The sequence below is a fragment of the Curcuma longa genome, chromosome 5 (genome assembly GCF_044706935.1).
Source record: "Curcuma longa cultivar G26 ecotype Majalengka, Jawa Barat chromosome 5, ITB_CL_G26_1.1, whole genome shotgun sequence".
In the NCBI taxonomy this organism is placed as follows: Eukaryota; Viridiplantae; Streptophyta; class Magnoliopsida; order Zingiberales; family Zingiberaceae; genus Curcuma; species Curcuma longa.
In genome coordinates this window covers 11,355,452-11,368,486 of record NC_133865.1, presented here as the reverse complement: position 1 = coordinate 11,368,486, position 13,035 = coordinate 11,355,452, and the positions used below count along the sequence as shown (strand labels likewise).

At 34.9% G+C, this 13,035-nt stretch overlaps 1 protein-coding gene and 1 long non-coding RNA gene across 3 annotated transcripts; both read left to right on the top strand.

Annotated features, from left to right (window-relative positions):
- The first annotated feature begins 1,060 nt into the window (after positions 1-1,060).
- LOC141828908 (uncharacterized) lies at positions 1,061-2,159 on the top strand. Its single transcript, XR_012601856.1, has 3 exons — positions 1,061-1,175; positions 1,519-1,601; positions 1,827-2,159. It is a non-coding gene; the product is annotated as an uncharacterized LOC141828908 (long non-coding RNA).
- A 4,216-nt stretch (positions 2,160-6,375) lies between these two features.
- LOC141830017 (uncharacterized) lies at positions 6,376-10,189 on the top strand. 2 transcript variants are annotated; one of them, XM_074717488.1, is made up of 3 exons: positions 6,376-6,719; positions 7,474-7,740; positions 9,532-10,189. In XM_074717488.1, exons 1-3 carry the CDS (start codon positions 6,399-6,401, stop codon positions 9,982-9,984), a joined length of 1,041 nt encoding a protein of 346 aa, XP_074573589.1. In that variant the 5' UTR covers positions 6,376-6,398; the 3' UTR covers positions 9,985-10,189. The 2 variants fall into 2 exon arrangements, with proteins under 2 accessions (XP_074573589.1, XP_074573590.1); XM_074717489.1 differs by having other exon boundaries at positions 6,430-6,714.
- Positions 10,190-13,035: the final 2,846 nt, after the last annotated feature.

Below are 13,035 nucleotides of genomic sequence, written 5' to 3'. Positions count from 1 at the left end.
GGATCTCAGTTTTTGGTTGGCTTTCAGAGAGTTGATTAGAGTTGGTCGGCTGTGGGATTCTGTTTGGAACCGGCAGCTTCAAGGAGAAGAAGGTAAGTCTAGTTTGAGTTACCTTTTGAGTTGTGATCAGTTTTTGAGCGTAGATATACGTTTAATTGGGTTTTCGAGCTTGATTTGTGGATCGGTGTTTGCCCTCACAGATTTCGGTTGTTGTCCGATTGGAACTTGAGGGAGGTCCAGCAGCAAAGTGAGAAGGAGGAAGAAAGGGTGAGCTAGGGCACGATTCTAAGGTAAGATTCATTCATAATTGAATTTAAGTTAATTCAGGTGAATCAAACCAAATTAAATTTTAGGTACTAACATGGATATGATAAGTGCACTTTGAATGTTGGAGATTGCGATCTTAATTCTTAACTAGTATGCATTGATGTCCAAGAAATTCAGCACCCCACTCTTCAACTTGAAAGATTAACATGTAGATATCTTTCCAGGACCTCCTAATTAGGCATATTTTCTATTTTACTTTGCATAGCTGGTTATTTTAGTTAGAGGTGAGTGCTGATTAATTATTTTCACATTTCGTTCTGGTTTAGTTATATTTAGATGTTGTTCATCAAGTGTATATGTTTGATCTCTCTTGCAATGCATAAGCTGCATTGTGGTAATTTTTTTTATCACATATTTTGTCTCATGCCAGTCATTATTTTGTATCTTTTAATAACTATAACTGTTATGTAAACTGAATTTGCTTTGTCTTGAACATCTTTGAGAACCAGCATTGATGAAACTTGAAACCTTCAAAAATCAGAATTTGCTGATTCGTTATTCTTGAGAATGTCTTGTTATTTACACCCGAAACCTTCTCTTACTCTGGTTTATCTGAGCCTTTTTTTCCCCTTTTTTCCCCTATTTTTGATGAAACTTGTTTAAAGAATTGTAGGTTTGTAATCGGCTCTCATCTTTAGGGAGAATTTGGATTTCTATGTCTACTACTACTAAATTGACCTTCTGACTATTATTTAGAAGCTGAATCTCTGATGTCAACTTGTCATTTTCACAAGAAAGGGTTTCAGATACTCCTGCAAAAGCGACAGGCCACCTTGGAACACGTCCTAATGTTCCTCCATATGCACCACCAATGCTCCCAGTTGATGATGATGATATTTCATATAAAGGTTTTGATATCTTCCTTTTTCCATTTTTAAATTTATTGTGGTAAATAGGTTTTATGGATTAATTTCCATTGGAAACCATATTTTGATTAGGTGGAAAATACATTGTGATTTACTTGATTTAATATTAGTAGACGTCAATGGAGAGACAACATCGATGTATCTAAGCTAGTTTGGACAAACATGCTTTGAAGATGATGATAATTATCTAATTTTGGACATTAAATTTAGTAGAATAGGTGATTGCCATTATTTGGACTAATATATTAACTTCAAGCAATGTAGCTTCACGAGGAATGTGATCTTTCTATTGATTTTACTTGTAAAACTTTTTTTTCTCGCACAGATATTGGTGGTCGAACAGGAGAGCTTCTTGAAAGTAACACAGAGGCCTTCACTAAAATATCAGCAAACTTTACTAACTTAAAGGTATGTTTATAATCTATGTTTCACTTTTGTATAATTATTTTCCAACTTATAGCAAAGTGGACTTATTAATGCTTTGGTGAACATTGCCTTTGTTGTATTGGATTATTAATTTTCTGCAAAATTGTCTAGCCTCAACTTCTATCTATAGACATGATTACAGATTACAGATTCCAGATTTGGGTATAATGAATCCAAGCATAACCAAGTGTTTGTTCCCTATTGCAGATACAGGACAACATAAACCTGTTTTGCTAGACACGAGACAACATACAAGCAGTTTTGAAAGAGTATGTTTTTTCTTTATCAGAAACAATATGTTTTTAGATTTAAGTTGTTCAGCCTTTTATTGTCAATTTTTAGCATACCCAGGTATGTGTTAGTTTATAAGGAGAATCGTGCATCTTCTTTTTGATGATAAGTTTGATGATGTTGATATCATACGCTATGCATTATGAATTTGATTGCCATGTTTCTTAACATGGATGTTATACTTTTTGACACATGCTATCTTTGTTTTTTTCTTTAAAAAGTCAACTGCGTTATGAATTTATAACTCCAACAGGCTTGCAATTTGTGCAATTTATTGTTGATCTTGTTGCCCTTATGGGAATTAATCAAATATATGGTAAAATATGGATTGCATATGAGTTTAACATGATACTGGCAGTTTGACCAATGTTGAGTTGGTGCAAATCAAGTGCATCCTTTATATAGAATTTCCTTGATCCTCTTGTTCTTTTCTTCACTTTCCTATTTTTGTGTGATACTTTCTTGTCTTCTTCCTGTATTGCTATGGTTCCCCCTCATGGAACCTTGGCTGGATCTATGTTTCATCATTTGCAGTGAGCTTTTGTGGATGAAGCTCACTCAAGGAAGGGAACTTTTTCTTCTTACAATAGACGAGCACAATGCTGCTTATGTGTTTGAATTTATTAATTTAAAACACCTAGGTGACTCAATTATTAATTTATATGTTTGAATTTAAGAGCGAAAATTAAGCCTAATGTTTCATTTGCTCATGTTTTGAATAAAAGACTATGGATGCTGACAATTGGCATTGTTTTAAGAGTTCTTTTGCCTCATACTTATCTGCAAATCATCTTCCATCACTTATAGAAACATATATAGTGCCTAAGTGTGCTTTGTGGCATATTTCTGCTGCTGATACTTGGTGATGCTAATGTTGTGTCCATACTTGGTGATGCACTTGCTGCTAAATCTGCTGCTGTTGTGCCCATATTTCTGCTGCTGATACATGGTGCTGCTAATGTTGTGATGATATTCTGTTGCTGTTGGAGGATATTCTGTTGTGATGATATTTCTACTGCTGTTGTGATGATATTTCTGCTGCTGTTGCCTTGAAACCTTTGTTATGGACCTGCTCCTGTTATGGAGCTTATATGTTGGAAGTTGTAAATTGAATTTGTGTTATGAACTTGTATAAGTTGTATGTTATCGACCTGCTGTATGTTATGAACCTGCTGTAAGAATGGTTTTTGTGTGAATATAAGTTGTATGTTTTGTACCTCTGATTGAGTAAATTTTGTAGCCAATAGTTTTGTATTTACAAAATATATTAATTCTTATTTACTGCTAAAAAAATCAAAAGACAACGCTTTTAAAAACGTTGCAAAAACCCAAGCAATTTGTAAAACAATTACAACGCTTTTTAACCGTTGCAAAATGTGTTGTCATACCTATTAAACATAACGTTTTTAAAGCGTCGCAAAAAACGTTGTAATATTTACAACGCTTTTTCTGCGTTGCGAAGGTGTTGTCGATGTTAACAAAGACAACGCTTAAAAAGCGTTGTCGTTGAGGGACCCCTTTTACAACAGGGCCTCTTACAACGCTTTTTACCCCACAAAGACAACGCGTTTTTCGCGTTGTCTATTAACATTTTTCTAGTAGTGTCAGGGTGACATATATTACTGTGAATTGGTTGGACACCGTCGACTTCCAGAGGGCGACACGGCCAGCCCGTGCTAAACAGCACGGCCGTGCCAGCCAGCCCTTCGGCGTCCAGAGACGGACACGGCCAGGCCGTGCTGAACAGCACGGCCGTGCCAAGTAGCCTCTTGGCGTGGGAGTGCCGTGCGTCCAGAACCCGACACGGGCAGGCCGTGCTAAGCAGCACGGCCGTGTCACTTCAAACCCCTAAATACGGATTGAGTTAGGGTTCAAAGGAAATTTTATGTTAGACACTTTCTTGTCACCTTAGTAAGCCTTCCGCTGTAGTTTATGTATGTATATAAGTAACGAATCCGGCCTTGCAAGTAAGCATGAGAGGTCGGGTCGTTACAAGACGTCACTTCGCAATAAAATGGAAAATGATTTTCTTGAAGATTGCTTGATTCTTTATATTGAACGAGATTTAACTAAGGATATAGATGTAGATTCTATTATAGATGAATTTTATGTTTCAAAATCTCGTAGGGCACAACTTTATTGAATTGTATAATATAAATGACTTTTCATTATATTAAGTCAAGCCCCCCCCTAACTCTAATTTCTAGATCCGTCCCTGCCTGATTCCATCTCTAAAATTAAAAATGAGAATGAGAGAGGACGAATGAGGTTTAGAGAATGAGAACGAGAAAATATAATTTATTTGGATAATAGACTACGTGTAGGATCAAAAGATATTTATAAGAAAATTTTGAATTTTGTAAATATTTTTTTAAGGTTAATTTGATAATTTTATAGACATTTTGATCTTTTCAAAATTTTTGAATGTTATTCTATCAATAGCTTAGTCCAACATGTAAGCCTTGCCATTACCATTCAACTTGACACAAGGTCTAGACTAACAACATAACTCATTTAATTTTTTTGATGAACTATATCGAGCATGATTCAAATCATGTCAAGTCATGTTGTGTCCTAAACGATACACCTCTAGAGCATAGTTGAGTTGGTTACGATGGAGCAGACTTGCTGAAGTAGGTAAGAGTCAAATCTTGACGAACACGGGCGGAGCCACGTTGTATGCTACCCGGGCTATAGCTCGGGTAGCTCGACGTGAAAAGCTTTAAATTTATGGGAGGAAATTTTTTTTTTAGAAAACGAAGGAGATCAGCCCGGGTTGTCTCGTCAGAACAAGCCACAATCGGAGATCAGCCCAGGTAAATCACCCGGGCTGGCTCTACCATTGTTGACGAAGTCAAGGCAATGTCCTCCTCCGTCGTAGCCAACTGTAGCTTCTCGATTTACCTCCTTACAAATGATCATGGAGTCGACCATGTAGAGCTGTTGGAGTGACGAATTTCATTTTTTGTTAAAATGTCCTGAACGACATGACCCATTTGACACCATTATATTACAAATCCATTTAACACAAGTAATAATAATATGACTAGCTAAACTCTTCTTCTTAGGATAAAACTTAAGATTTAATTGATCATTGCTTTCAAATAAGCAAATAAACACTAGTATATATAATTGCTAATCAAAGAATTAAGTATTGATTCTATATGAGAAAGTATATACTTACTATTTTACTTGTGTGTGTGTGTTTTTCTTTTCTTTTCTTTTTTTTACAGTAGAAAACAAATTGTAAGATTTCCTTTTCATTTGGTTCATATTTCAAATTCTTTTTGCCAATGATTTAGTTTATTATTTTTAATAATTTAGTTAACAACTAAAATCGAGTACCTCATATTTAAAAATAATTTTATCATTTATTGTATCAACTTTAGTTAAAATTATTTTAATTAAGATATTTGATCAAAATTATTCTAACATAGAATAATTAGAGTAACTTTAGTAAAAAAAATTATAAATTGTATATTACAATAATTTTGATTAAAATTATTCTAATTGTAGCTGTTTTAAGTAAAATGATTCTAATAATATTTTATTAAATTAATCATTTTGATTAAAAAATGAAGTAAATTTGATGAATGTTAAAATATTTTTTACAATTTTAAACATATATTTAAAGATAATATTAGAATAGAGATATTTTAAAAAATAAAATGCCTTTTCATATATATATATATATATGAGATTTACTTTCCGTGTATGATATCCGTCTGTGATTGAGTTAGTGGGGTGCTCGAATCAGTTCTGGATGTCCCGATTTACTCCGACACACACATAGTCACGGACGCTACGCTCACAACAAGGCACATAGTATATTAGACTCATATACACATATGGAAAGCCGCAGAACATATCATACTTATATATATATATATAGAGAGAGAGAGAGAGGAATTTGATATCTTGTGCATCTTATAATACGCAACGCGTCCATGATAGAATATTTGGGGTGCCCAGAAGGGTTTCAGATGCACAGAACATGAATAGTAATATTTTTATTTTTTATTTATTTTTTAATTTACGATTAAGTCATTTACGATTTTTCTTTTTAGAATTTAGGAGTTGAGTTATAGTATTAATCATATAGAAATTTTCAAAATTAAAAAAATTTAGTTGATCACATACGTATCAGATTGTTATCTCACACTTCTTATTTGACATATCCTGCAAATAACTAAATTTTTTTTATTTTAAAATTTTTTATACTTAATATTATAATTGATCCTTAAATTTTAAACAAAAAAGTTTAAATGATTTAATAGTAAATCATAATGCTATTTAGGAATTCAGATTGACAATTTATCATTTGATAATCAAAATATTTCATTGTCATTCTTCTACACCTAACTCGAAGTCAACCTTTTATTGATTTAGATAAGAAAGAAAATAAAACTATATAAAAGTCTAGACCGTTTCTCAATCTATTTATAGCAATTTTATTAACTAGCGTAGCCACGACGCGGAGGATATATTATGGAGACTGAGAGTGTCGGCTCCGTCGCCGGAGTTCAGCGACCGAGATCCCCGCTACGGCGAACTGCATTAGGAGAAGAAGTAACAACTCTGCGCGATGCCTTCCCCGTCAAAGCACCTCCTCCGGATCGTTCGACTATTTGCAAGAACAAGGGGCAGTTGTCGCCGGACTGCCCCAAAAGCAACAAGACCGCCCCGGGGACGCCGGATCGACGGGGGCCGTCGGAAAAGCAGTGCCCCTGCGGGCGAGGGCCGTGCGTCGTGCGGACGTCGAAGACGGATAAGAACCCCGGGAGGCTCTTCTACGCCTGCCCCGGTAAGGTGATCAGTCGAAACCTAACTTTTCATTTCTGGGAATTTAGGGTTTGTTGGAAGGCATCTTTTCTGGTGTTGTTCACTTGGATGCAGACACTTAGAACAACAGAAAGTAACTGAAGGAAGGAAACTTCCCATAGTGTAAAATAACTACATAGTTCTTGTTTCTCCTTTCCAGAAACTACACTGTGTCGATAAACAACCAAATTGTTTGTTCTTCTCCTATATCACTCAGTTTTTGTCTCCCCAAGATAAACAAAGGAACTTTCCAAAATATTGTTTTCATTCTCATAAACTAAGAAAATTAAGGCCTCACTAGTTTCAACCATAGCATATCTCAAACTGATGGATCTCAATTTTGGCATGTTAAAGAGGGGAAAAGAAAAGAGTTCAAACTTTGGAATTAAGGAGTGGCACTGAAAACTGAAAACAATAAGAAGAATGTATGGTAGTGATTTTAGGCAACCATTGCAAGTCTTCTATGGTAATGCCGACTGTATATCTTAGTTGGAACTCTTATTTGCATTTTGATTTTATTGCAAAGATGATAACCTTTGTAAAGTAATGTGTTATTTTGATTTCTCAGCATCCCCAATGCAATGGTAGTACTAGTAAAATAGTAAGAAGAATCCTGATGGTTTATTCTTTTCCTATTTTTGATTTCAAGATTTGTGTTGGTGATGAATAACCAGAAGTAATCCATTAATTTACAAGCCATTCTTGGATTCATGTTGAATTTAAAATTGTGCAACTGTTCTAGTTTGAGGCAAGCTGTGGCTATTTCTCATGGTGTGACAAAGTAGATCAGCCCATCAGATTTGATACTCCTTTGGAACTTAATCAGCAGCATGCACTCAACAGCCCATTAAAGCAACATGGCGGTTCCAAAAGTCCGACCAAGCCTTACTGCCAAATTGGCATTACAGAACCTCCATTTTGTGCTTGTGGTGCTGGGAAGTGTCAGTATCTGACCATGGAAAATGGAATCAATGCAGGTCTCAGATACTTCGGCTGTACGATAAAAAAGGTAATGCTGGTTAGAATCTATATATTATCTCTGTCATTAAAGAATGGATTTTGTTGTTTTAGGCATGTGGAATGCATTTCCTGGGCCAAAGGGTTGGTTGTCTGAATCACTTCTCTTTACAGTATTTACTCTTGTTGATTGGCACTGTTTACTAGTGTGTTTATCTGTCATCTTCCATCATGTGATGTAGTAGAAGCTTCAAATTCTTTTGAAGTCCGCATGACCTTGCCTCGTTCCTTCGTTAAATAATTGATCATTCTTATCACATTAAGCTGCATATTTAAGTCATCAAACTTGTGATAGGCATGCAACTCAACCCTTTAACCAATTTTGGTGGAATCATTCCCCTTTTTTGCCTTTCCCCCTTTCTGATATTTCCATATGTAGTTTTTGTTAACATTATAAACATGATGGATATGTTATTCTCACTTTTGTAGCCTAGTGGTAGCTTGATTTCCTGGCCTGAGATAGGAGCAATACATTTATATTGAATGCAATTGTGAACCAACATGCTTTCCATACATGGAAGCACAGTAGGCAGTATGTCTGAACCATCACCAGCGATTATTCTTATCGGTATGTGCTTTGCATTGTCATTTGGGAAGCATGATCACTACAAAAGATATTTTTTTTCATAGCATCACATCATATAATCCTCATCTGTTAATTGTTAGTATTGTATCATGTGGTCCAGAACTTGGCCTGAAGCATGCCATTGTTTGACACAACGAAAAGGATAGAGAATAATGAATCACATTGTGGAGAGCTGAGTATAATTTCTTAGAAGAAAGAATTGGCAGATTGAAATGTTATTTGTCTATTCCTTCTTTCAATAACTCTATACTTAGTTTCTTCTTCCTTTAGAATATGCATGTTTTTATCAAATTTTAAAGGTCATTTTTGCAGGATGTCTAATTAACTAATGTCTCAAATCTCATACTTCTTAGTTTTGTTTTCTGTTTCCTAATATAACATGACAAATGTTAGTGGAAGAAAATTTCCAGCCTGATTGAGCTCAAGATTAAATTTCTTTTGTGCTGTTTCTTAAGCATAGATTTCCTTTGATGAATTTATCATGATATGGTTTGCCTCCTACTTGATATTCTATGAAAGAAAATAAAATAATCAGCAATTGAAATAATAGATTGAGGAAATTTGCCTAATTTTCATCACAGTCCTGTTGTTCTTTCTATTTTCAAGATATATAGTGTTGTCTTGCCAATTGATGAATTGGTGTTATCCAAACCAAAACTTTGCTATTTTTACCTCTATCTTTCGCCCCTGGGCCAAACATTTGAAAACATTGCTCAAGCCAAATTTTTACCATGATAAGAGAAAAAACATTTGAAGCTAAGTCATATTTTGTCATAATGATAAGAGAATGCTAAGATGAACATTTGAAGCTACTAGAAAGATAAAATAAAAGAAATACTAAAGATTTATATAGTCAAATCTCAAATAGTTGGCACAAATAAGGCTCTATTTAAACAACTTGTACAAACAATGGGAACTAAATTTGACCCGGTGTGTATGTAGTATATGATTTGTTCTCTTCGAGTTCTCAGCATAAGAAAATTATATCAAGAATATCACTTGTTGATTTGTTCACTTTGAGTTCTCAGCATAAGAAAATTATATCAAGAATATCATTTAGTGTATCTGTACTTCTTTATACTTTTAAACCGTGCACTGACCAGAGAAATTATCATGTTGCATTTGAAATTTATGTTCTTTTTCTGTGTTTAACTCACCTTGCCAGACTAAAAAAAAAGTCTGGTTTATATTTACCAGGGTCAAGGAGCTTGCAATTTTGTACAATGGATTGATACTCCAAGTCCTGTTACACCATCTGCAAAAGATAACCATCTAGACAAGAATATAAAGTCAGTGCCAGAGAAGCCAACAACTTGTCAAATTGATAGCGGCACCAACTACAACCATGGTCAGAACACGCGGCAAAACCTTTTGGCCCCAAACAAAGTGGCGAATCTAAGAGTCGGGGTAGCAGTAACCAATGGTCACAAATTGGAGCCCATGCCAATTGATGTTCCAGATGCTACAGAAACACCAGTTTCACCAAAATGGCTACATGGACCTGGTCAGCTAGGGTTATGTTCTCCTGTTAAAAGGCTGAATTTCCAGCAAGGAGTTGCAAGCGCATCTAAGCCAGGAAAATGCTTCCGTTGCGGCAAAGAAGGGCACTGGGCAAAGGAGTGCGTTCAGCCTCGCAGTCCTTGCTTCTAGGTTCGAATGTGGAAGGCTCGATCGCTACGAGGCACTGCTCTGCCCAAGTTCGGTAGTCGGCCCATCATATGTTTAATACACTTACCATTGCTTTGGAATTATGGCAGTGGGTTTCTATATATTTAACTAGAAAGCTCTCTTTCTTAATCTACTCCTCTCTGTTTGTTTGAATGTTGTGGCTTCTTAATGTATTTATGATGAATGGTATCACTATTTTGCAACTAGCTAGCTTTTCATTTCAATGTCTTTTGCTTGATAGAGATTGATTTGTATGCCTTTGGTTGTCCCTTTATGGCTGCTATGTGGATGATTAGGTCATGCTTCTGCACATCGAATGATTTCCAGTGTCTTCCCTAAATCATTAGCTGAATAGATTCTAGTGTCTTCCTAAAATCATTAGTTGAACAGATCTTGAGCAGTGAGGAGATGGAAGAAATCTTTCTTTTCTCCTCCCCGGTCCATTATCAAATCCCGGCCGTGTCAGAACTCAGAACAACTGTCAGAACACTTTAATAAAATTGCTATTCTTTTACGCTAATCTTCATATACTGTTGCATTCAAACAAATTATATATTGTTGGATCGCAGGCTTTGTTGTTTGATACGATCAAAACAATTGTTATCAATAAAAAATATGAGATATTTTCTTTTGGGGATGAATATCATTTAAAGAAAACCACTTTTTCTACAAGAGACCAAAAGTTATTTTTCTCCTTAATCCATAAGCTCTACTCTATTAACTAAGCCTTTCTTTATCCTCCACACTTTGTTGATTAATCTATAGTTGATTCAAGCAAGAACAGTCTAGTCAATTTAGTTGAGTTGCTCGATCCAGTCGAGTTTGGTGAGCTAGTTAAGTTAAGCAGTGCGCGAGGAATCGAGTGGATTCGTCTAAGTCAATTATATTGGCTAAGTTTACTAAGCTAAACTGCTTGATAAATCCAAATTTATAAATTAGTTTTCTACAAACAAATAGAACAAAGATAATTCCCATTGTATTTTGCAAAATCAATAAGCCATTCAAACAAATTAGACAAATTGAGAGAATTAATTGAACTAGACTATATAAATAGGATGATTAAATTGAAAGGGTTAGAGAATTCGAGAAAATTAAATAGGACAAACACGTCAACCGAGCCAAAGGACACAGATACATTGAATGAATTAGATGAGACAGACAGGCTAAGCAGAACAGATGACTTTATGGATTAGACAGACCAACTCACCTACGAAATGAATCAAGGAAAATATTTTTTAAGAGTAATTTTAATATTATAGATGCAATTCCAAATAAAAATGAGAACAAAACATTAATTTTACTCTAATCAATTTAATGAAACAAATCAAAAAATAAATATTCTTACATGATCACTTTTCAACTTCCTTAAGGTTCACAAGCTCCATGCATCAGAAATCTGCCAGAAAATCTTGTGTTGTTCAATTTCTTTCTTTCCTTATTTGTTTCAGCCATTAAGGATTTTTTTATTTTTTTTATGTTGTTAAATTTCATCCAACATTGGTTTGTTTCTCTTTCAATTATTTGCATGAAAAACAGCATATTAAGATCTAACTTTCACATGCCTAAACTAAAGCATTGTACGCCCTAGCACAAACACCTTTTACTAGGCTCAGGCAGAAACATATTTTTGCATCCTAAAATCGCGCTTAAGATCTCCATTTTCTACCTTAAAGCACAAGTACACTAGCTGACAAATAATTTAGGGTTTATTGTTTATTTATTCTTTCACATGCCTTGTGGAAGGAAGCACAAACCTACAGTCAACACATCTCAGTCAATTCTGACTCCATTTAGATGAATGCATCAGCACTAAAAAACTTAAACATGGAAGAGAGTTTTCTTAAACAAAGTGGGGAAACTAACCTTGATGTTGTGCAGTGATCTTGGCTGTGAATCCCCATCTTCATCTGTAATGCAGATATGAGAAAAACAGTGAGTTTGCCTGTAACATGAGAATCTGCAATTTGAAAAAATATGATTCATCTGAAATACTGAATTGTGTTAGCTTGTTTTGGTCCTTTGGTCTGTTCTAGGTTCATGGAAGAGCAGAAGTAATGGTTGGTGTTCCTGGTAGACTTCCTAATCTCTTTTTTTTTTTAAATTGTACCATGTGATTTCACAATATTAGCAATGCAACCGACCATGAGGAAGGTATCAAGACCAGGTGCAGAAACTGACCAAAATGCAGGAAGACTAATCTTCGTAGTGTGATAATAAAATTTGCATGTTAAATATTTTATTTTACATGCAGAGGAAATTAAATACATCTACTGACTGTCTGACTAAAAAAAAGAAAAAGAAGTTAAAATCGAGTTTGAGGTTTTATTTTCTGAAAAAACAATCTGGAATCTCAACCCAAAAGCAAAAAACAACCAGACACGAAGGAAATATATATAAAAAAAACACACAATTTTTGGGCTTTTGTAGTCCAGTCAAGTTTTTAACAGTTTGGTTGCATTGAATTTTTGGAGTTACCTAACAAAGTCAACTGTCAGGGAATAGGAGCCTTTGGCTTCCATGGTTAAAGTTTTTCTTGGAAGCATCTCAAGTTGTGAGTCGAGGCATCTTCTGGTTGGGGAAAGAACAAGATTCATCTTGTCAGAAGAACACTGAATGGATTTGTTTAAGTAACTTACCCTGGAATCCAAGATCACAAAGGCTCTTGCTATAAGATACTATGCAGGTATTTACAAGAGCTTTTTGCTTTATTGATGGATCATGAGGATTAAAGTTTCAGTGACTGAGTCATATCTGATTACTTTAGAATATATACCAACAGTTCCCTCTTCACATGCAACCCAACAAATCTTTTGACTCATTCAGGCTTCCATGGGGCCTGCAACAATAAAAAAAAATACACAAAATTGAAATCTTCAGTTAGGAACAATTTTTTTTTAAAAAAAAGGTTTGGCTTTCAAAAGTGTTTGGATTGTGGAGTTTATCATTGATCTTGCTAAATTGCTAGCACATGGATGAGCAATGATAAGCCATTCATGCTTGGCTTTAAAAACCTATGCATGATTCAGAACATGA